The sequence below is a fragment of the Gigantopelta aegis genome, chromosome 12, assembly GCF_016097555.1.
Source record: "Gigantopelta aegis isolate Gae_Host chromosome 12, Gae_host_genome, whole genome shotgun sequence".
NCBI classification, from domain to species: Eukaryota; Metazoa; Mollusca; class Gastropoda; order Neomphalida; family Peltospiridae; genus Gigantopelta; species Gigantopelta aegis.
The window spans coordinates 15,678,140-15,700,794 of NC_054710.1; the positions used below are offsets into that span (position 1 = coordinate 15,678,140).

At 40.8% G+C, this 22,655-nt stretch overlaps 1 protein-coding gene across 1 annotated transcript; it reads left to right on the plus strand.

Annotated features, from left to right (window-relative positions):
• The first annotated feature begins 4,201 nt into the window (after nt 1-4,201).
• LOC121386773 (transmembrane protein 192-like) lies at nt 4,202-22,052 on the plus strand. The gene is made up of 6 exons (XM_041517784.1): nt 4,202-4,334; nt 6,950-7,102; nt 9,555-9,786; nt 12,580-12,735; nt 13,356-13,464; nt 21,886-22,052. The coding sequence occupies exons 1-6, from the start codon at nt 4,299-4,301 to the stop codon at nt 22,019-22,021; spliced, it is 822 nt and encodes a 273-aa protein (XP_041373718.1). The 5' UTR covers nt 4,202-4,298; the 3' UTR covers nt 22,022-22,052.
• Nucleotides 22,053-22,655: the final 603 nt, after the last annotated feature.

Below are 22,655 nucleotides of genomic sequence, written 5' to 3' on the forward strand. Positions count from 1 at the left end.
CACACCTCCACCAATCGCATGCATACCATATTCTTCTCTCTCTCTCTCCCTATAACCATATAACCATAAATTAAAATATGTTGAGTGCGTCGTTACATAAATCACGTCTCTCTCTCTCTCTCTCTCTCTCTCTCTCTCTCTCTCTCTCTCTCTCTCTCTCTCTCTCTCTCTCTCTCTCTCTCTCTCTCTGTCTGTCTCTCCCTTCAGCGCGCGCGCTTGTGTATTCCACAATATAATTATAATATTTGATACATATTTTTTTTCAAACTGAGGTTTTGTCACTTGAACTCCCCACCTGAATCCGCGCCTGCTTCATGTTTACAGATATTTTCTTAAATATAGGTCATATTACGATTTGTGCGGATAGGACGATAGAACCGAACATTAGTTTGAAACGCACTATAGAATGATGCTTTTGATATGCAAATGACCTTAGTTATTTATAGGAGAAATAACGTGCATTTCGAACACACACAGATTTTTAAAAAGTGGAATTAAGTCAACTTCGTGCATTTTATATGATGATTTGTATATAAAACCTGTCGGGGTTTGGGTTTGTTTTCATGTAAATGCAAAGAAAACAAATATCGAATAGGAAATAAACGTAACATTTGCAAAAAAACTTTGGGTCTAAATAATTGAACAGGATAATAGTAGTGGGCTTCTTAGGCACTGTGGCCAGTGTGGGCGTTTTGGGCACTTTCCCCATAACTTGATTTTTCCAAGTTTAAACTTGATTCTTCCAAGACAAAACTTGATTTTGCCAAGTTTAAATGTTGGAAAATAGAATTATTTTATTGTGTGTAATACGCTTCCGTACAAATCACATAATCTTATGAAATAAAGCAATCTGGAAATAAAGCCTGTTTCAGATATTCTTTGTGTAACATCCTCCATCTCGGTAAGAGCACACGTCTACAAAAAGACGTCTACTATTACAGCAAATAAAACAAAAATATATACCAATAAAACATTGTTACAATAAAAATGGAAATTATAAAGCATAGTTACATAATATGCACAAAACGCAATGTCATGTAATACATATAATATGCACAAAACGCAATGTCATGTAACACAGAACAAGAAAAATCTCAAAAACGCTTGAGGCTGAAGACCGTTCTCTGATCTGCTACAATACCCGGAAGAAGGTAGCGAGTACGAAACGTCCAGGGATGAACAAGATCAACTACGAAATGTCCTTGTTGTACACGGCAATTCAACATAAAACGAGTAGAATAAAGAGGTAAACATGTCATCGTTATCGTCTAGGTCACAGCACGTATCCGAGTATGCCTACTATACAAACATTATAATTCGATAGTAGCTTCTGTGTGGGGATGTAGCTCAGATGGTAGAGCGCTCGCTTAGCATGTGAGAGGTACGGGGATCGATGCCCTGCATCTCCAAAGATTTTTTTTTAATTTTGTTTTATCATTATTATTTGTTTTGTTTTTTGTTTTTTTACTATTATTCTTAATAAAAGTAAATAAATAATGTGCAGCGCAATAAAAAAAATGTATTCCTATTTTTTTTTTCTGTTTGATCTTAATACAGAAAACAACAGAAACTAAATTAATTTGTTTGTTTTCATTTTCAAAAATATAGATGGTCATGCAAGACTATCAATCTAATTAAAATTAGCTCCACTGGTTAATTACTATCGCAATAGTAAAACTAACCGCACTAGTCGCCTCTAATTTTAAATCTACAAGATTCCGTATCCAGTAAGGCGCTCGCCTGATGCGCGATCGATCTAGGATGTTGAATTCACGTGCTCTAGGATCGAGTCCCGTCGGTGGGCCCATTGGCCTATTTCTCGTTCCAGCCAGTGCACCACGACCGGTATATCAAAGGCCGTGGTATGTACTATCCTGTATGTGGGGGATGGTGCATATAAAAATCCCTTGCTGCTAATCGAAAAGAGTAACCCATGAAATGACGACAGCGGGGTTCTTCTCTCAATATATGTGTGGTCCTTAATCATATGTCCGACGCCATAATTAAAACCGTAAATAAAATGTGTTGAGTGCGTCGTTAAGTAAAACATTTCCTTCCTATTTTTTTTTTTTTTATCCCACTGCCCACATCCCAGTCCTTGTCTCTCCAACTCCATTCCTTTCTCTCCAACTCCATTCCTTTCTCTCCAACTCCATTCCTTTCTCTCCAACTCCATTCCTTTCTCTCCAACTCCATTCCTTTCTCTCCTTTGAATTCCAACTCCATCTGGCCTTCTCCTATCTCTTCTTTCCTGTCCACCACCATTCCTTGTCTCTCCAACTCCATTCCTTTCTCTCCAACTCCATTCCTTTCTCTCCCGATCTGGCATTCCTTTCTTTCAACTCCATTCCTCCCAGTCCTTGTCTCTCCAACTCCATTTCTCTCCTTTGAATTTCTCATTTCTCCCGACTCCATTCCTTTCTCTCCAACTCCATTCCTTGTCTCTCCAACTCCATTCCTTTCTCTCCAACTCCATTCCTTTCTCTCCAACTCCATTCCTTTCTCTCCAACTCCATTCCTTTCTCTCCAACTCCATTCCTTTCTCTCCAATTCCATCATTCCTTCTCTCTTTCCAACTCCCATCCCAGTCCTTGTCTCTCCAACTCCATTCCTTTCTCTCCAACTCCATTCCTTTCTCTCCAACTCCATTCCTTTCTCTCCAACTCCATTCCTTTCTCTCCAACTCCATTCCTTTCTCTCCTTTGAATTCCATCTCATTTCTTCCCGATCTGGCAACTTCTCCTATCTTTCAACTTCTTTCGCTGTCCACCACCACATCCCAGTCCTTGTCTCTCCAACTCCATTCCTTTCTCTCCTTTGAATTCCATCTCATTTCTTCCCGATCTGGCAACTTCCTCCTATCTTTCAACTTCTTTCGCTGTCCACCACCACATCCCAGTCCTTGTCTCTCCAACTCCATTCCTTTCTCTCCTTTGAATTTCATCTCATTTCTTCCCGATCTGGCAACTTCTCCTATCTTTCAACTTATTTCGCTGTCCACCTCCACATCCCAGTCCTTGTCTCTCCAACCGCGACAGGTGCTTGTCTCTTGTGGCTATCCGTGCCACACACTTATCATTCCCCGTCAGCTTTTAGCTGTGGGCTTAGTCATTTTCTTTCTATTTCCGTATCTATGTCTTAATAGTGGCGTCGTTAAATAAAACAAACTTCTTCTTTTTTAACTATGTCTTAATAGTTCCTTACCAATTTCCATCTTTATATTAACTTAATTTAGCTGTGAATATTATATTTGTCATAATGGCGGTATGCATGCGCATTTTGTTATATATTTAATAATATAACTAATAATATATATATTTTTTAAATTGTGTGTGTGTGTGTGTTGTTGTTGTTGTTGTTGTTGCTGTTGTTATGTTGTTGTTCGTGTTTTTTTTTTCTTGTTTTGTTGCTTGGGGTTGTTTTTTGTGTGTTTTTGTTGGGGGGTTTTGTTGGTTTTTTATTGTTTTGTTGCTGTTGGGTTTTTGTGTGTTTTTTTGTTGTTGTTGTTGTTGTTGTTTATTTTGTCTCTAATCAGTAACACTGTCAAAACACCGGCGTCGGCGGCGTCGTGGTTAAGCCATCATACATAAGGCTGATAGGTACTGGGTTCGCAGCCCGATACCGGCTCCCACCCAGTGCGTGTTTTAACGACGCAATGCGTAGATGTAAGACCACTACAACCTGTTTTCTCTCACTAACAACTAACAACTAACCCAATGTTCTGGACAGACAATCCAGACAGCTGAGGTGCGTGTGTGCCCTGGACAGCGTGCTTGAAACTTAATTGGATATAAGCACGAACATAGTTGAAATAAAAATGAAATGTTTTAATGCGCACAGGGGTTGGGGCGTAGCTCGCTTGGTACGCGGTTGGTATACCAAAGGCCGTGGTATGTGCTATCATGTCTGTGAAATGGTGCATATAAAAGATAATGTAACCGTTAAGTCAAAATTATCAAATGTTTGACATCCAATAGTTGATGATTACTAAATGAATGTACTCTAGTGGTGTCGTTAAACAAAACAAACTGTAGGCCCTATGCAGGCTATGGCTATAGGTCTAATTTTCGTTTTAGTCCCCCCCCCCCCCCCCCCCCCCCCCCCCCCCAATGGATTTTCGAGCATGAGTTGCGTGACCGAGACTAGTGATAAGCTCTTTTTCTTAGGAGATACATTACTAAGCACACGTGACATAATAGCAATGGACATGGTAAAAAAAAACGTTGTACGATTCAAATGCTGTGTTCACTGACCAGTCTGAAAATATTTAAATAATTAAAATATTTTCTCTTAGAAACATGGTTAGTTTGTCGGACGACTCTAGACGATCAGGGGTGAGTTTTAGGGAGTGCATCGTTTGGTGAGCTACAATTATAATTTTCAAGTGTATCCTCGAGTCGAAGGATCGTGATTCCCGTGAAGCGTCCTGGCCTCAGACCACAATTAATTTCGCTATATGTTTCTATATAGCCTTAGTGGCTATATCATTTTCATTAATATCAGCAGGCCCGTGGATTTTTGTATGTACTTCTGCCTGCCTGGGGGACACATACCCTGAAAAGGACAACCCCTGTTGTCCAGCTCTTTCTCCCAGCATATTGGTTTAAACAAACACACCCTCTAAACCAGGCTGGAGTACACCCATTTTACACAAAAAGTACTACTTTTGCATGGGCCGGAATTACCACAAACAAGTCTTCAATGTCAACAAGTTAAATGTTTACAAACTACATACTCTCCCCTGTCATTTCAGTCAAATAGTTGCCACTTCATAGCTGTCTGCCATGAAATAATCACAGTCAAACAGCAGTCTACTAGCGCGGTCAAATTTCCGGATTTTGGACAACCAACTGGGCAGATAACTAATCTGAGGCCATTAACGGGAAAATGGCTACAACGCACACGCATTGTAATCGCACAATCAATTTGATTATTTGATCTATTACCGTATTCAATTAACTACAAATATCAATTAATAAAAATTTTATAACCATACCAGTGTATTCCGTCGATAGATAAAACACATGCCACAGTTGAATGTGTACCATCGACGTCCCAAACTGCGTTCACCTCACAACAAAAACACGAATACGATATTTACGGAAATACTATTCTACATTTTTCAGCTACAATACGTGAAACAAAATAAATTGCAATCAAGTAACGTAAAAAATCAACAATGAACATAGCCCGAGTACTCTGACTGTAAGAGAGCTAGATGGACATTTGGACATAAACACGCTCTCATTACAGTCAGAGACCAAGCTGTGTATTTTTTTGGTAATTGGCGATAACCAAAAAGTTGTCAAAGATTTCCGCTCTAATACCACAACAATCCTATGTTTGACGTCAAATACATTTATATCGACCATTTTCGAGTACTTGATAAAAAAAAATCAGATATTAATCACTAATACACACACTACAGAAAGAAACCTGACAGCACCCACATTCAGCTAAGCTTCGGCAAACTCCGGACAGCAGAATTCTAAGTTTGCCACAGTGGTAACAGGTCGTTTCGCCCTTATTACTAATTCACCCGAGTCGTTTTGAACAGGGTTGATTCGTATCTCTAACCGAGTCGTTTCGCACTAATTTTTATTTTGTTAATAAAGTAAAAATTTTCATTGATTTGTCCTATATCCATTGATTTTTAGATGTCACACATTGCATATTTATATTTATCGGTAAAAATAATATTATAATTTTGTTTATTTCCAGTATCATTTATTCAAACCATATACATGAAATACATACAGACCTTAGATAATATACACATAATACAGACAATGTATTCACATTAATAATTAATATATGAACAGTCACTCTGCATACTACTGATGTGCTGTGGTTTCTTATTAAATATACTACTTACCCAGCTGAGGTTAAAACGCCGAGTCCGGTATCTGGATTTCGCCTAGCTTCAACTGACAGAAAGTAAACAGCTGATAAAGCATTAATATCCAAAGACAGAAAATTACCTAATATTTGGTAATGAATAAATAGAAGAAAAAAATACTTCAAAACTATAATAAATATATTTATTTTGTGGGGCGAAATGACTCGGTACGAATGAGATTTAGGGCAAACCAACCCTGGGTGAATAGGACTACGGGCGAAACAACGCAGAGTTCGAAATGGTTTTAGGGCGAAACGACCCGGATTTGCTACAGTTGAATGTGTACATTCCAAGGCCCGGATCGGAAAGCGTCATATAAGTAAGATGGGCTTCCATAATTTGTTTTTGTTGAAAGAATATGTATGTCATGTGACCTAACCCAAAGATAAAAGCAGACGTGACAGCGACAGGAATCTTTCGCTGTTGACAAGTGCTGATTATTTTGATGCAGGTAGGTATTAATATAGCATATGATTTTTAATCGATGCTACTATTTAAAATAATGATCATGTATAATGCATTTTGTATAAAATAACTTTAACTGTGTTTATTGTTTTGTTTCAGGGTTATTTCTTCAATGAAGACATCTTACAATGCAGCGAACTCAGGACCGTCCCTTTAACTGTGTTTATTGTTTTGTTTCAGGGTTATTTCTTCAATGAAGACATCTTACAATGCAGCGAACTGAGGACCGTCCCTTTAACGGTGTTTATTGTTTTGTTTCAGGGTTATTTCTTCAATGAAGACATCTTACAATGCAGCGAACTCAGGACCGTCCCTTTAACTGTGTTTATTGTTTTGTTTCAGGGTTATTTCTTCAATGAAGACATCTTACAATGCAGCGAACTCAGGACCGTCCCTTTAACTGTGTTTATTGTTTTGTTTCAGGGTTATTTCTTCAATGAAGACATCTTACAATGCAGCGAACTCAGGACTGTCCCTTTAACGGTGTTTATTGTTTTGTTTCAGGGTTATTTCTTCAATGAAGACATCTTACAATGCAGCGAACTCAGGACCGTCCCTTTAACTGTGTTTATTGTTTTGTTTCAGGGTTATTTCTTCAATGACGACCACTCCACCATACAGGCCTCGGACTCTGACGATCTCCTGCTACAAAACCACGAATTGTTTGCGGGGGAGAAGGACGCGCCGTTTAAACACATCAACACGACATGGGCCATACTGCTGGAGATGTTACTGTTTGTACGTTTTTATTACTTTACATGATGCGCGGGTGCTTTAGGATCGATCCCCATCGGTGGGCTCTTTGGGCTATATTTAATTAGGTCAACTTGGGCTATATTAGGTCAACTTGGGTTATATTAGGTCAACTTGGGATATACTGCTGGAAATGTTACTCTTTGTACGTTTTTATTACTTTACCATGATGCGTGGTCACTTTAAGATCGATCCCCGTCGGTGGGCTATATTAGGTCAACTTGGGCTATACTGCTGGAAATGTTACTCATTGTACGTTTTTATTAATTTACATGATGCGTGGTCGCTTTAGGATCGATCCCAGTCAGAGTATTATTTCTTGCTCTAGCCAGTGCACCACGACTGGTATGTGTTATCCTGTCTGTAGGATGGCGCATATTTAAAGGGAGGGTAAACTCAAACAAGAGCCTTATGTGTTGGAAAGATGCATATCCGAACCACCAACACATACTGATACTGTAACAAATCAAAAACACGTAATTCAGAGTATGACAAATATTTTGAAAAGTCACTAGCCACAGGGCTAGTGGGTTTGTAAAAACCACTAGCCCACCAAGATAAAGCACTAGCCCAAATTCCTGATCAATTATAACTGGATTTTTATATATTTAGGGCCGACTATTTGTGTCGCCAGGAACGGTGATGCCAATTGCTCAAATATAGGGCATTATCCCCGTGTCAGACCGATATCAAAAGAATATAACGGCGTCATGTAATTCGTTGTTAATTGATGAACAAAAAAGGTACCATCTTGTATCGGCAGCTGTGACACATCCAAACCGCTACACGTAATAGGCCACGCCGAGTCATTGCCTGTGCGATTACCATTAAAGTAAATTGTTTTTCTGATAACCACATGTAAGCGAAGTGCTAAATTAGAAAACAATAGGTAAATAAAACAAACAATGAAATTCAAAGCTTGATTGAGCTTAACCTGTTGTAGCAGTTGGTGATTTCCAAGTTCTTAGCCTAAAACATATGTGCGAGATTAATTACCACGTGACGTGTCCAACCAATCAAAACACACATGTCATTAGACTTATTTCCTGTGCCAGAAACTTGAAAGGGAAAAGTAAACAATGCATGCTGTAACTGTGACGATATAGAGATAGTATATGTTACTGCAGTTTGCAGACCTAATTCAAGTGGATTATTATATACTGATTGCGTTGTTGATATTATTCGATGACAGACGTCACAATCAAATTTATTAAACGAAATTTCAGCTGAGAGAAAAAACAAAACAAAAAAACGATCCAACGATAAGGAGAGGGGGAGGAACCACTAGCCTTGCGGGCTAGTGGTTTTGCCTTTCTTACTAGCCCGAACTTAAAAATCACTAGCCACGGGCGTTGGGCTAGCGGATTTGTCGAACTCTGCGTAATTTTGAAGTTGCATTAACAGAATGAAATGGGGTTATAGTATCCATATAACGGATCCTTTGCTGCTCAGGTAGGAGGGTGCGTGGAATGTTGCCCAGTGGTAATTTACTCGCCTCATGCACAGTTGTCAAGGATTGATCCCTGTCTGTACACCCATTGGGCCGTTTCTCGTTTCAGCCAGTGCACCGTGACTGGTATATCAAAGGCTGTGGTATGTGCTATCCTGTCTACGAGATGGAGCATTTAAAAGATTGATTGCGCTACTAATGGATGGAGAAATGTAGCAGGTTTCTTCTCTAAGACTGTATATCTGAATTAACAAATGTATGACATCCAGTAGCCGATGATTTAATCAATGATTAATAAATTAATATGCTCTAGAGGAGTCGTTAAACAAAACAATATTTAACTCTAGTAAGAGCCGTAGGAGCCTACCTATGTGGTGGCAAAAGTTTTCCTCTTTCGTTTGGCCAAGTGTTAAAATAATCACATGTGAGACCTCAACTAGCTGGGGGGGGGGGGGGGGGGACGGACGTAGCCCAGTGGCAAAGCACTCGCTCAATGCGCGGTCAGTCTGGGATCGATCCCTGTCGGTGGGACCAATGGGCTATTGGGCTCCACCCAGTGCACCACAACTGGTATATTAAAGGTCGTGGCATGTACTACCCTGTCTGTGGGATGGTGCATATAAAAGATCCCCTGCTGCTAATCGAAAAGAGTAGCCCATAAAGTGGCGACATTGGCTTTCCTCCTGCAATATCTGTGTGGTCCTTAACCATATGTCTAATGCCATATAACCGTAACTAAAATGTGTTGAGTGCATCATTAAATAAAACTTTCCTTTCCTTTCCAGTAGCCGATGATTAATAAATTAATATGCTCTAGAGGAGTCGTTAAACAAAACAATCATTAACTTTAATAGGAGCCGTAGGAGCCTACCTATGTGGTGGCAAAAGGTTTCCTCTTTCATTTGACCAAGTGTTAAAATAATCACACATGAGACCTCAAAGAGCCGCAATTTTAACGAAACATTCCTTTTTGTGTTTTTTCTCCAGGTTCTGTTAGTGGTTGCAGGATTTGTCGTTCCCGTCGTCTGTGCGGGCCAGAAGTGTGGGACGGATGCCGTGGCGATCATCGTGTACGCACACGGCGCATTGTGGTTCGTGCTGCTTCTTATGGACTATTTCTTCCGGCGGAAGCATCACGTGAGCAGACTGTATGGATATCTGGAATTCTTCCGCAGGACTAAGAAGATCAGGAGAGTTCCCCTACTCATCAATTCAGGGGGTAGGTTTTTAAACGGGTGGGGCGGGACGGGACGTAGCGCAGTGGTAAAGCGCTGGCTTAATGCGCAGTCGGTCTAGGACTAGTACATGTACGTTGGGCTACTTCTCGTTCCAGCCAGTGCACCACAACTGATATATCAACGGTCGTGGCATGTGCTATCCTGTCTGTGGAATCGTGCATACCGTATAACCGGATATTTTTGAGAATTTTTTTTTCCGTGGGTTTCGAGGGTAAGTAGTCAGCATCGAAAATATAAATATTTGAAAACACTGACAATTTACCGGAACATTTTATTTCCTGTCATGCGCAGTCCACCGGATACGACAAGAGAATAGTATAGTCAAAACAACAAGTTAGAATTTAAAAAAAGTTATTGCATGAATCTCACTGTTTTTGTCAATGTCCGCCCGCACGCATCAGAGATTCTGGGGTGGATGAATGCAGATTTCAACATTTCCTGGCGTATTTTTAATTCTGCCATAACTTTCATAATCCACCTTGCATGAATTGGTTTTATCGCCGAAGTACGCATTTCGATCTTGATGTCCGTTACAACTTCGCCGTGTTTCATAGCCAGGGAAACCCGCTTTGAATACCATGTGGTAAAATTAGACTTCATGGCATCCTTAAGTGCTTTGTTCACACATACGCCGTAATTGGCTTTACACAAAATCAAAGACTGTGATCAGTTCTGTCGAATAGCATACCGGGTATCACAGTGGCCAATTAGGCTATAGGTGACTGTTCTATTGTTTAACTTTACACGTCGGTAGTATCGAACAACTGGTAGCAGAAGTGAAACTTTAATCAACAATAGCAAGTATTCTGTGTATACGGTAATATAAAAGATCCCTTGCTACTAATGGACTAGTCATTTGGGCTATTTCTCATTCCAGCCAGTGCTCCACAACTGGTATATCAACGGCCGTGGTATGTGCTATCCTGTCTGTGGAATCATGCATAATATAAAAGATCCCTTGCTACTAATAGATCGGTCTAGGACTAGGAAGTTGGGCTATTTCTCATTCCAGCCAGTGCTCCATGACTGGTATATCAACTGCCGTGGTATGTGCTATCCTGTCTGTGGAATCATGCATAATATAAAAGATCCCTTGCTACTAATAGATCGGTCTAGACCAGTAAGTTGGGCTGTTTCTCATTCCAGCCAGTGCTCCACGACTGGTATATCAACGGCCGTGGTATGTGCTATCCTGTCTGTAGAATCATGCATAATATAATTTTAAGATCCCTTGCTACTAATGGGGAAAATGTAGCGGGTTTCCTCTCTAAGACTGTATGTCAAACTTACCGAATGTTGCTGCTTCTTATGGACTATCTTATGGAGTATCACGTGAGCAGACTGCATGGATATCTGGAATTCTTCCGCAGGACTAAGAATGTTTGACACCCAATAGCTGCCGATGAATAATAAATCAATAAATCAGTGTGCTCTAGTGGATTACTCTACATGGGGCGGGATGTAGCCCGGTGGTAAAGCGCTCGCTGATGCACGGTCGTCTAGGATCGATCCATGTCAGTAGACCCATTGGGCCATTTCTCGTTCCATCCACCGGCCTCAGTGGTTAGGCCATCGGTCTACAGGCTGGTAGGTACTGGGTTCGGATCCCAGTCAAGGCATGGGATTTTTAATCCAGATACCGACTCCAAACCCGGAGTGAGTGCTCCGCAAGGCTCAATGGGTAGGTGTAAACCACTTGCACCGACCAGTGATCCATAACTGGTTCAACAAAGGCCATGGTTTGTGCTATCCTGCCTGTGGGAAGCGCAAATAAAAGATCCCTTGCTACTAATCGGAAAGAGTAGCCCATGTAGTGGCGACAGCGGGTTTCCTCTCAAAATCTGTGTGGTCCTTAACCATATGTCTGACGCCATATAACCGTAAATAAAATGTGTTGAGTGCATCGTTAAATAAAAACATTTCTTTCTTTCTTTCGTTCCATCCAATGATCCACAACTATTACATCAAAGGCTGTGGTATGTGCTATCCTGTTTGTGGGATGGTGCATATAAAAGATCCCTTGCTGCTAAAGGAAAAATGTTTGATGCACGGTTGGTCTAGGATCGATCCCCGTCGGTGGATCCATTGGGCTATTTCTTGTTCCAGCCAGTGCTCCACAACTGCAGGTGTAACAAAGGTCGTGGTATGTACTATCCTCTCTGTGGGATGGTGCATATAAAAGATCCCTTGCTGCTAATTAATCGAAAAGAGTAGCCCATGAAGTGGTGACAGTGGGTTTCCTCTCTCAATATCTGTGTGGTCCTTATCTATATGCCTGACCCATATAACCATAAATAAAATGGGTTGAGGGCGTCATTAAATAAAAATATTATTTATGGTTATATGGCGTCGGACATATGGTTAAGAACCATACAAATATTGAGAGAGGAAACCTGCTGTCGCCACTTCATGGGCTACTCTTTTCCGATTAGAAGCAAGGGATCTTTTATATGCACCAACCCACAGAAAGAATAGTACATACCACGGCCTTTGTTATACCAGTTGTGGAGCACTGGCTGGAACGAGAAATAGCCCAATGGGTCCACCGTCGGGGATCGATCCTGGACTGACCATGCATCGAGCAAGCGCTGTACCACTGGGCTACGTCTCGCCCTTCCAATATCAAATGACAATATGTTAGCCGCTGCTTAAACAATGTTGGGGTGTCATTTAGCAAACATTCCTTTCCTTTCTAATACAACCTCTTAGCCAGGGAGTCGACGTTGTGCTGGACTGTCATTAACCAAACCTTCCTTTCCTCTTGTGTGTTTCAGCGAGTGCTGTGCTGCTTATACTTGTGAAGGTTCTTGACAAGTATTGTAACAAGACGCCGGGGGCCGCATGTCCAACGCTGCGAGACGAAAACTACATCCAGATCGTCATAACGATCGAGGTGGCCTTGATCATCCCTTTCCTCGGATTGTACTTAGGTATCTAGTCTCTACGGTCGACAATAGATTATTTCCACACCATAATTTTTTGCTTCATACACAATAAATTTTACATATTTTTCCATAATTATTTTCAATATGATAGTACCAGGGGCTTCTAGTATTGTTACAAAATCCACTAACCATGGGATCAGTGATTTTAACATTTTACTAGCCACAATTAAAAATTCACTAGCCCTACTTTACTCAATACAATCTTACTAATAGCAGAAATCGGATATGCTACCTAAAGAGGAAGATAGAGATTAAAACACTACGGTGTAGGCAGGATATTCATATTTACAAAATACTGTTTTTTTTAAATTCACTAGCCGCTGGGCATGGCAATATTAGTTATTTACTAGCCCAAAATTGAATATCACTAGCCAAGGTAGTGGGGCTACCATAATCTATCTAGAAGCCCTGCTGATATTTAAAGTCTGTGGTATGTGCTTTCCTGAATATGGGAAAGTGCATATAAAAGATTCCCTTGTTGCATTCAGAAAAATGTAGGGGTTTCCTCTGATGACTAGGTGTCAGAATGACCAAATGCTTCATATCCAATAGCCGTTGAAGGGTTAATGTAGTTGAAGCGGTAATTTTGTAATTTTATATTTCAGTACGTACGGTTCGGTTCAACAGAGATGAGGCGTGTCCCGATGTCAATAAAGACGAGATGCTGACAAGTTTTATACAGTCTCAGTCGCAGTCTTCTGATATTGGATTCAGGTAAATCTTACTACAATTTAACACACAACACAATCTGATATCGGATTCAGGTAAATCTTACTACAGTTTAACACACAATACAATCTGATATCGGATTCAGGTAAATCTCACTACAGTTTAACACACAACACAATCTGATATCAGATTCAGGTAAATCTCACTACAGTTTAACACACAACACAATCTAATATCGGATTCAGGTAAATCTTACTACAGTTTAACACAACACAATCTGATATCGGATTCAGATAAATCTCACTACAGTTTAACACACAACACAATCTGATATCGGATTCAGGTAAATCTTACTACAGTTTAACACACAACCAATCTAATTAAAATTAGCTCCACTATTACATGTGGATCTAACAGCAGCCCGTTGGAGCTCATTTCCAGTTGATCTTTCATTCAACCAATCAAAACCTTACTTGCAAAATAATGCCAGTGATTTGAAAAGAATTTGAAAACATTCGGGATTATGCCGAGGGTATACGAAATGATTCGGGTGAATTACTAAGTATGCCGGAAACTAATTTCAATATAAAATTTATATAAAATTTGTTTAAAGACGAGAAAAAAAAAACGTGATGGTATAGCCATCAAATCTGTTTATATTAGTATACAATCCAGAATTTATTAATGCACTTTTACCAAGACCAACAAGTTTGCCAATTGCATAAATAGTCTCGCCCGATATTTTTAGAATTTGTATGCTCCCGAATAACGCTATAAAAAGCTAGTGTAATTGGTTGATATTTAATTTATTATTTATAGATGAAATGTCACCTGGACGTGGCAGTTCACGCAATGCTGTTAGATCTACTGGTAGACCAGTAGAGCTAATTTTAATCAGATTGACACAACAAACGACACATACATACAGGACAGTAAAACAAGTCGCTGTCTTCTGATATCGGATTCAAGTAAATCTTACTACAGTTTAACACACAACAAATGACACATACATACAAGGTTCGAAACTCGCCAAAAAATACGGTGGCCCAAAAAATAATAATGCATGTTGGCAAATTATGGTAAGCGAGCCACGAGCAAGATTTTAATGTGCAATACAAATATTAATAGTGACTCATATTTTATAGCTCTAAAGAAGATAATATTATTTTGGCGACTAAGTCCATTATTTTTTAATATTTAAGTCGCCCAAACAGGATATTGGTCGCATTTGGCGACCTGGCCACAGGCCGTTTCGAGCCCTGTACATGGAGGACAATAAGATTTATCTACAGGCATCGAAATAAATCGAGAACGGTCGTTCAGGTTACCGTGAGGTTACCACATATAAGAAAAGTCGAGAACGGCGTTTCGTTCTTGACAAAAATTTCAACGAACTGTAGTTTCGTTTCCGAACGTAAACCAGGCAATGCATTCCGGATTTCAGCGTTTCATTTTCTCGTAGGGAATTGCATTGATATTTGCGCGCACTTGTGCACTTGCAAGCAATTATAGTCTTTCCGCGTTTAAGCAGCGCCCACTAGATGAATTTACTTCCGTGTTTCGTTTTCACGTACAAAATTGAACCGATGTTCGTGCACACTTGTGCAATTGCAAAGCATGTTCTGCAATCCGCGTTTTCATTTACTACCGGATTTCGTTTCTCGTACCGATGTTCGCGCGCACCGATACAATTTCAGAACGTTAAAAGTAGTAGTGACAGGAATTAAACTCTAACTTTCATATATTTGTGGTAACCTATAGGTTACCAGGCTATATTTTGTGGTAACTTGTAAATAGGTTACCAGACACAATGCTTATTTCGATGCCTGACATAGAGCAGAATAAAACAAATCGCAATCTTCAGATATCGGATTCAGGTAAATCATGCTACAGTTTAACACACAACAAACGACACATACACACAAGACAATAAAACAAGTCACTGTCTTCTGATATCGGATTCAGATCTTACTACAGTTTAACACACAACAAATGACACATACATGAAGGACAGTAAAACAAGTCGCTGTCTTCTGATATCGGATTCAGGTGAATCTTACTACAGTTTAACACACAACACAATCTGATATCAGATTCAGGTGAATCTTACTACAGTTTAACACACAACAAATGACACATACACACAAGACAATAAAACAAGTCGCTGTCTTCTGATATCGGATTCAGATCTTACTACAGTTTAACACACAACAAATGACACATACATGAAGGACAGTAAAACAAGTCACTGTCTTCTGATATCGGATTCAGGTGAATCTTACTACAGTTTAACACACAACAAACCACACATACATACAGGATAATAAGTCAGTGTTCTGATATCATATTCGGGTAAATTTTACTACTGTTTTAACACACAACAAATGACACATACACACAAGACAATAAAACAAGTCGCTGTCTTCTGATATCGGATTCAGGTAAATCTTACTACAGTTTAACACACAACAAATGACACATGCACACAAGACAATAAAACAAGTCGCTGTCTTCAGATATCGGATTCAGGTAAATCATGCTACAGTTTAACACACAACAAATGACACATACACACAAGACAATAAAACAGGTCGCTGTCTTCAGATATCGGATTCAGGTAAATCATGCTACAGTTTAACACACAACAAATGACACATGCACACAAGACAATAAAACAAGTCGCTGTCTTCTGATATCGGATTCAGATCTTACTACAGTTTAACACACAACAAATGACACATACATGAAGGACAGTAAAACAAGTCGCTGTCTTCTGATATCAGATTCAGGTAAATCTTACTACAGTTTAACACACAACAAATGACACATACACACAAGACAATAAAACAAGTCGCTGTCTTCTGATATCGGATTCAGATCTTACTACAGTTTAACACACAACAAATGACACATACATGAAGGACAGTAAAACAAATTGCTGTCTTCTGATATCGGATTCAGGTAAATCTTACTACAGTTTAACACACAACAAACCACACATACATACAGGATAATAAGTCAGTGTTCTGATATCATATTCGGGTAAATTTTACTACAGTTTTAACACACAACAAACGACACATACATGGAGGACAGTAAAACAAGTCCCAGTCATCTGATATCGGATTCAGGTAAATCTTACTACAGTTTTAACACACAACAAACGACACATACATGGAGGACAGTAAAACAAGTCCCAGTCATCTGATATCGGATTCAGGTAAATCTTACTACAGTTTAACTGTGAATGAATAAAAAAGTATCTGTGTGTCTACTATGGGATTTTACAGTAATAATAATGTAAACATGATAAATGTGTCGTAATTTACCCATAGGTTACCAGGTCTGTATGTTGTGGTAACCTGTACGTGGGTTACCAGGCACCTTGCTAATTTCGATGCCTGCAAGTGTCACAAATACAATATGTTAAACCCGTAACAGCTTCGGATTAAACAGTGTGATGGGGTGTTATTTGCAACGCCTGAAGATATTGCAATGAAATTTGGTATATAGCTTTATCATGTGCTGTTACAGATCAAGTTTGACTTGCATGGTGATGTACTCTTTCTTTTTTTTCACAGAGTTACGGCTCCTGAACTTAGGAGATATGAAAATGAGTTTTTCTGAATGCCTGAAATATTGAGATGAAATTTTGTATATAATTTTATCATGTACTGTTATAGATCAGGTTTGACTTTCATGATGATTTACCCATTTTTCACAGTTATGGCTGTCTTTTTTTTTTATGCATTGACTGAAATTTAGTATATAGAGGATACTCCCCGAGTGTCTCGTCATATCATAATTTATCAGCACGAGTTGATAAAAGCATGAAATCCAAGGCTTGCCGAGGATTTTATACTTTTATCAACTCGTGCTGATAAATTATGATATCACAAGACACGAGGGGGGGGGTATTCTTTTTATCATCCATTATCATTCTTTTCATTTGTGACGGTTGTAAATAAACAATGTCAGTAATGTGGGTTGAATGTCAGCGGTAGACTCGTTAACTAGCAGAACGGCAGTGGCGTGACGTCACTAATGGTAGGTCTTTCAAGTCATATATTCAGACCCCTGGAAAAAGGTAAAATAGTCCTGGAAAATGAACGAAAATAGCCCTTAAAACAATTTGTTTGACCTGGAAGGAGACGTGTATTGGTTTAGCATTACTCTTAGAATGTTTGTTTAAAGGGACATGCCCTAGTTTTTAAACACCAAGGCGTATTTTTTACTATTATAGCCGTTTTTGATACCTGGAATCGGACATTATTTAGATGTTATTGCTTAGATTATCAATTTCCGTACATTCAAAGTTACCTTTTTGGTCTGGTCCGAACATCCATCCTGGGATGGCCTTTTGCAATGCTCACAAACTGTAACTTCCTTCTTTTTCTGCATTTCTCATAGTTTTAAAAACCTGCACATGCTTTTCGCGTATCTTGAGAAGTATTGCAGTTATGGAGTTGAAAATGGCGTCTTTTAGTCTATTTTTAGAGGGTATTTCACTTGCATGTTAATTACAAAGTCACGCCGACTCATGTTTCATTTGTGTTATGGTTGGTTTTTTCTTTCTTTTCACAGATTGAAAAATTACTATTATCATATCTGATAATGTTCAGGCGACTAGTTCGAGCGTGTTACAGGTTTGTAGAGGTTGTCGTGTTCGTGTGGCCTAATGCGACTTTGTGCGGGCTTGTCTGAGTGGCTTACCTGAAGGTTTCACGAGGACCAAGAAGGTGGAATCTTCGAGGAACTAGATTGCTGACTCCGTGGCCCGTTCAATTCTAACCATGCTGGAAATTGGCGACCTTACTGGGTGACGCTTTTCCGGCGGGACCAGACGTTTAGAACTTACAGATTGGCACGTCCTGTTTCAGTTTCAGAGATGTACAATGGCGACCATATAGAGTGCAGGATGCCAGAATATGCCTGGAGTCGAAATGTTGGTCTACCTTATATCTTCCGTGACGTCGATGTGCACTACGATTGCACACTATCGTCAACCGACTTGCTGAAGCGATTCGTTACTTAACTTTCAGCACAAGCGGCAGACCACTACGGGCCGTGAAGGGGTCGACGTTATTCTTACGAAGAAAGTCTGACTTGTGTTGAGCCCGTGCACCGATATTCTCTTGTTCGAATGCCATCCAGATCGTTCTCTAAGATGCAAGCAGTCGCTACTTCCGCTGGTTCCGGAACCAGTTGCCATCACGTGGTACGGAAGTCACCGTTTTCCTGCCTTAAAACTGACGTTTACTGTGTGCCAGAGTTCGTGACCGATGCTGTCTAGATGGTCTCTGCTGCTATTTCGCACCGGGGGGTGACGGCCGTGGATTTTAGCCGGTTGCTGTTTTGCGTTGCTTCACTTCCAGGTATATCGGGCATGTAGCGTAGCGAGTTGCTACGCTGTCTTGGCTCTTGCCTGTATCACGGGGTCGCTGTTTCCGATGTCTTGATTCCTGAATCAAATACTGTTTCAAAGCAAAAGTATTTTGACTCGAAAAATGGGGGTCGCGGTATCCAGTTTGTTTCTGAATCCATGCATTCAGTACAATAACGCAGATTTGCTGATCCCCAGTCCCTTGCAGTCCAGTCCCCCCCCCTACCATCAACCTGTTGGAGATGTTGTCAGTTACGTCATCTTTCATTGGCGAGAGATGCTGTCAGGCGCCTCTCCATGGTAGCCACAGACAGTACTACCGCGGTGGCTTATATCAACCGTCAGGGCGGAACCCACTCCAGCAGTCTGCTGCAGTTGACTTATCGTCTCTACAAGCTGGTTGACGAGATTCCGTTGCAACTTCGGGCTCGCCATATTCCAGGGGTTTCCAATGTACTAGTCGACACACTGTCTCGGCCGTCGTCTCCACAGCGACGGAAGGAATCCCGAAGCGTTTCGATGGGTGTGCGACAGACTTTGGACACCAAACATCGATCTCTTCGCACACGATTCAACCATCAGCTGAGGGTTTTACGTGTCTCCGGTGCTGGATCCCGAAGCTCTGGATCTCGACGCCTTGGCCATCAGCTGGGAAAGAGACGCGTAGCTTTTCCTCCAAATCCTCCTTCCAAGGGTGCTTCAGAGGTTTCAGCTGTACCATTGTCGCCTGTTACTCATTGCTCCAATGTGGCCAAGGATATCTAAAGTCTTGCCGATCCACATCCTTTACCGCTGCATTGTTGCTGCAACGTCAAGACTATACCATCCATCCGCAGTTGTTCCAACTGCAGCCGGGACTTTATCGCCAAGAGTTTGAGAAAGAAAGGTTTTTCTTCACAGTCTACGGCGGCCATTTTGAAAGCGCACAGATCATCTACTACTAACGTCAGATGGCTTTGCTTTCACCGAGGGTGTTTCGGCAAAACTCAAACCTCAGACGATCCAGATACTTCGTCTTGCTGGGTTTTTTTGGCTGTATCTGCGGACCACTTTACGATTAAAGGGGTACCATCGCTGGGTATTTTCGGTATCGCTACTGTTCGTGATGTCGCTACTGGAACGAAGTTATCGGGTATTCCTGAGATCCATAAGATGATCAAAGGGTTTCGCCTTGATGATCAAGTACACCGGTTTCGGCCACCAAGATGGGACCTGAATCTGGTGTTACGAGCGTTATCGACCGCACCTATGAGCCGATCGAATCCTCTTCCCTGCAAGACTATGCGGAAGACGGTGTTTTTACTCGGTTTCAACGGCTGCCCGTGTCTCAGAACTCCATGCTCTTGATGTAGACTTGGTACGTTTTCACCAAGATCGGCGTGCAGTCAACTTGGGGTTACTCATGAACTTTGTTGCAAAGAATCAGTTACCAGACCAAGCGCCTCGTTCGTATGTTGTGCAGGCCCTCTCCTCTATCGTTGGTCCGGCGGACGTTGAGGAATTGGCGTTGTGCCCTGTCAGAGCCCTGCACCAGTACATCGAGAGGACCAGATCTTTTCGCAACATCGCAAAAGACTTTTCCTTTCCTGTAACCAGAGTCGGTTGAGGGACCTTACCAAGAACACGGTGGCCACCTGGATCCGGTCTTCTATCCTGACCGCCTATCAGAAGGAGGGTTTACCTGCTCCGTCTGCTTCTAATCCGCATGAACTCCGTGCCTTGGCTGCCACGATGTCCCTGCACTGCAACACACACCCATTCAGCACATTATCACTGGTTGGTTCTGGGCTACGGACTCCATCTTCGCCAACTATTATCTGAGGGATGTCACCACAGAAGACGTTTCCATCATCTGGGTCCGGTTGTTGCTGCACAGACTCTGTTGAATACAAGCCGTCCTCGTCGCCGTTGATGTCTGTCTGATTCTGGGCTGCATACCAAGATGTCCATCGAATAGACAGATGAGGATTGCTTAGACTTTTGTTCTTTTGCACAGTTCACGTACTGGTGCCGGAACTTTTGTCTCGATAACCTTTACCCTGCACTGCATGTGGTTATTGGTTGTCGTTATTGAACTAACAGATCTTTGGTGTACTAGACAGAAAACAATCGGGGGTCTTGTTTTGTAAATTTCTGACGGATGCACCTCATTAGGTTGTCGCTAAATTGAAAAACTATAACACTTCAATACGTGAGGGTACCTAACACCTGCATCCCTGGTGGCTACGTCTTCCCACCCTGTCAGAACCAGCATGATATGTGGCTTCCGCCTCCTGGTCCATGTGTTCTAGGAGCCGTACCTGCCAATGCCACCATTCTGGTTGTTGTTACTAACATCACCTGCATTGGTCTGTGACGGGCATCCCTAGGATGAGGGCTTACCAAGGTTGGCCTTATTCTTCCACTAGTCAGCCTCTTTCCGGTTGGGGAGTTATCACAAGCATTACGGATCTCGGCACCCACCACCATCTGTTGAATGCTGCACAGGACAGGTAATGTCTATAGAAATGGAGAAAACTTGAGTGTTTTCTCTTTTATAGATACATTACCTGTCCTCAAGATTCATCCCGCCCGGGCCTCCCCGCTTCCTGTTCTCCGTGCGATGCGCTCAGGGAAAAAGAAGGAAGTTACAGTCATGTGACCGGAACTAGAGAGCAGTATGCAGTAGAAGAATTTAGGCCATCCCATTGGCTGTTGGGATGTTCGGACCAGACCACTTGCGTGGGGGGGAGGTGCACTTGTTTGAGGACAGGTAATGTATCTATAAAAGAGAAAACACTCAAGTTTTCTCCAAAGTGTTTTTGGTCATCCTGGTGTTTTTAATATCACAAAATGCATTTCTCATAGTTTTAAAAATGCACATGCATCTGAGAAGTAGCAGTTATGGAGTTGACTTTTAGTCTATTTTTAGAGGGTATTTCACCATTTCAAAGTCACAGACTCATGTTTCACTCAGTGGTAACTTTATCCAAATGAGTTACAGGTTTGTAGATTAACTAAACTTAGTGTTAATTTTCACGGGTTGAAACTAGGGTCTGTCCCTTTAAAACAAATTTTACTGGGTTTTTTTGTGGTTTTTTCAGAGATGAGAATTATATAGAGGAAATTCTGGAGAAACAGGCTGATATGATTCGTTACTTAAAGCAGCACAACGCCCAGCTGGGAAAACGTATTCTTACGCTGACAGCAGAGAACGCCATCCTCAAAGAGCACAACTGAACAGTGGTGTAGGAAGGTGCCAAAAAGTGTGTGTGTGTTTCAATTTTATATTTACACACTTTTACACTATTATAAAGCAAATATAAAGCAAAATATCTGAAAAATGGGGGGCCTTCCCCCGCCCCCCCTCCCCCCCCACACACACACACACACACTTCCTATGCCAGTGCTGATGGAGTAAACAAGCGGAAGAATAAATGAAATAGAGCATCAAATGAGCTCCTTTGTAGCTGAGAATGAAAAGAAGTAAAGGAAGAGTGTTTTTCAATACGACGTAGTTGGTCAAGTACTAAAGAAAATAGTGCATTGAAATATAAATTTTCAATAGCCGGGAACTAAAGAAAATAGTGCATTGAAATATAAATTTTCAATAGCCGGGAACTAAAGAAAATAGTGCATTGAAATATAAATTTTCAAAGCGGGGAACTAAAGAAAATAGTGCATTGAAATATAAATTTTCAATAGCCGGGAACTAAAGAAAATAGTGCATTGAAATATAAATTTTCAATAGCCGGGAACTAAAGAAAATAGTGCATTGAAATATAAATTTTCAATAGCCGGGAACTAAAGAAAATAGTGCATTGAAATATAAATTTTCAAAGCGGGGAACTAAAGAAAATAGTGCATTGAAATA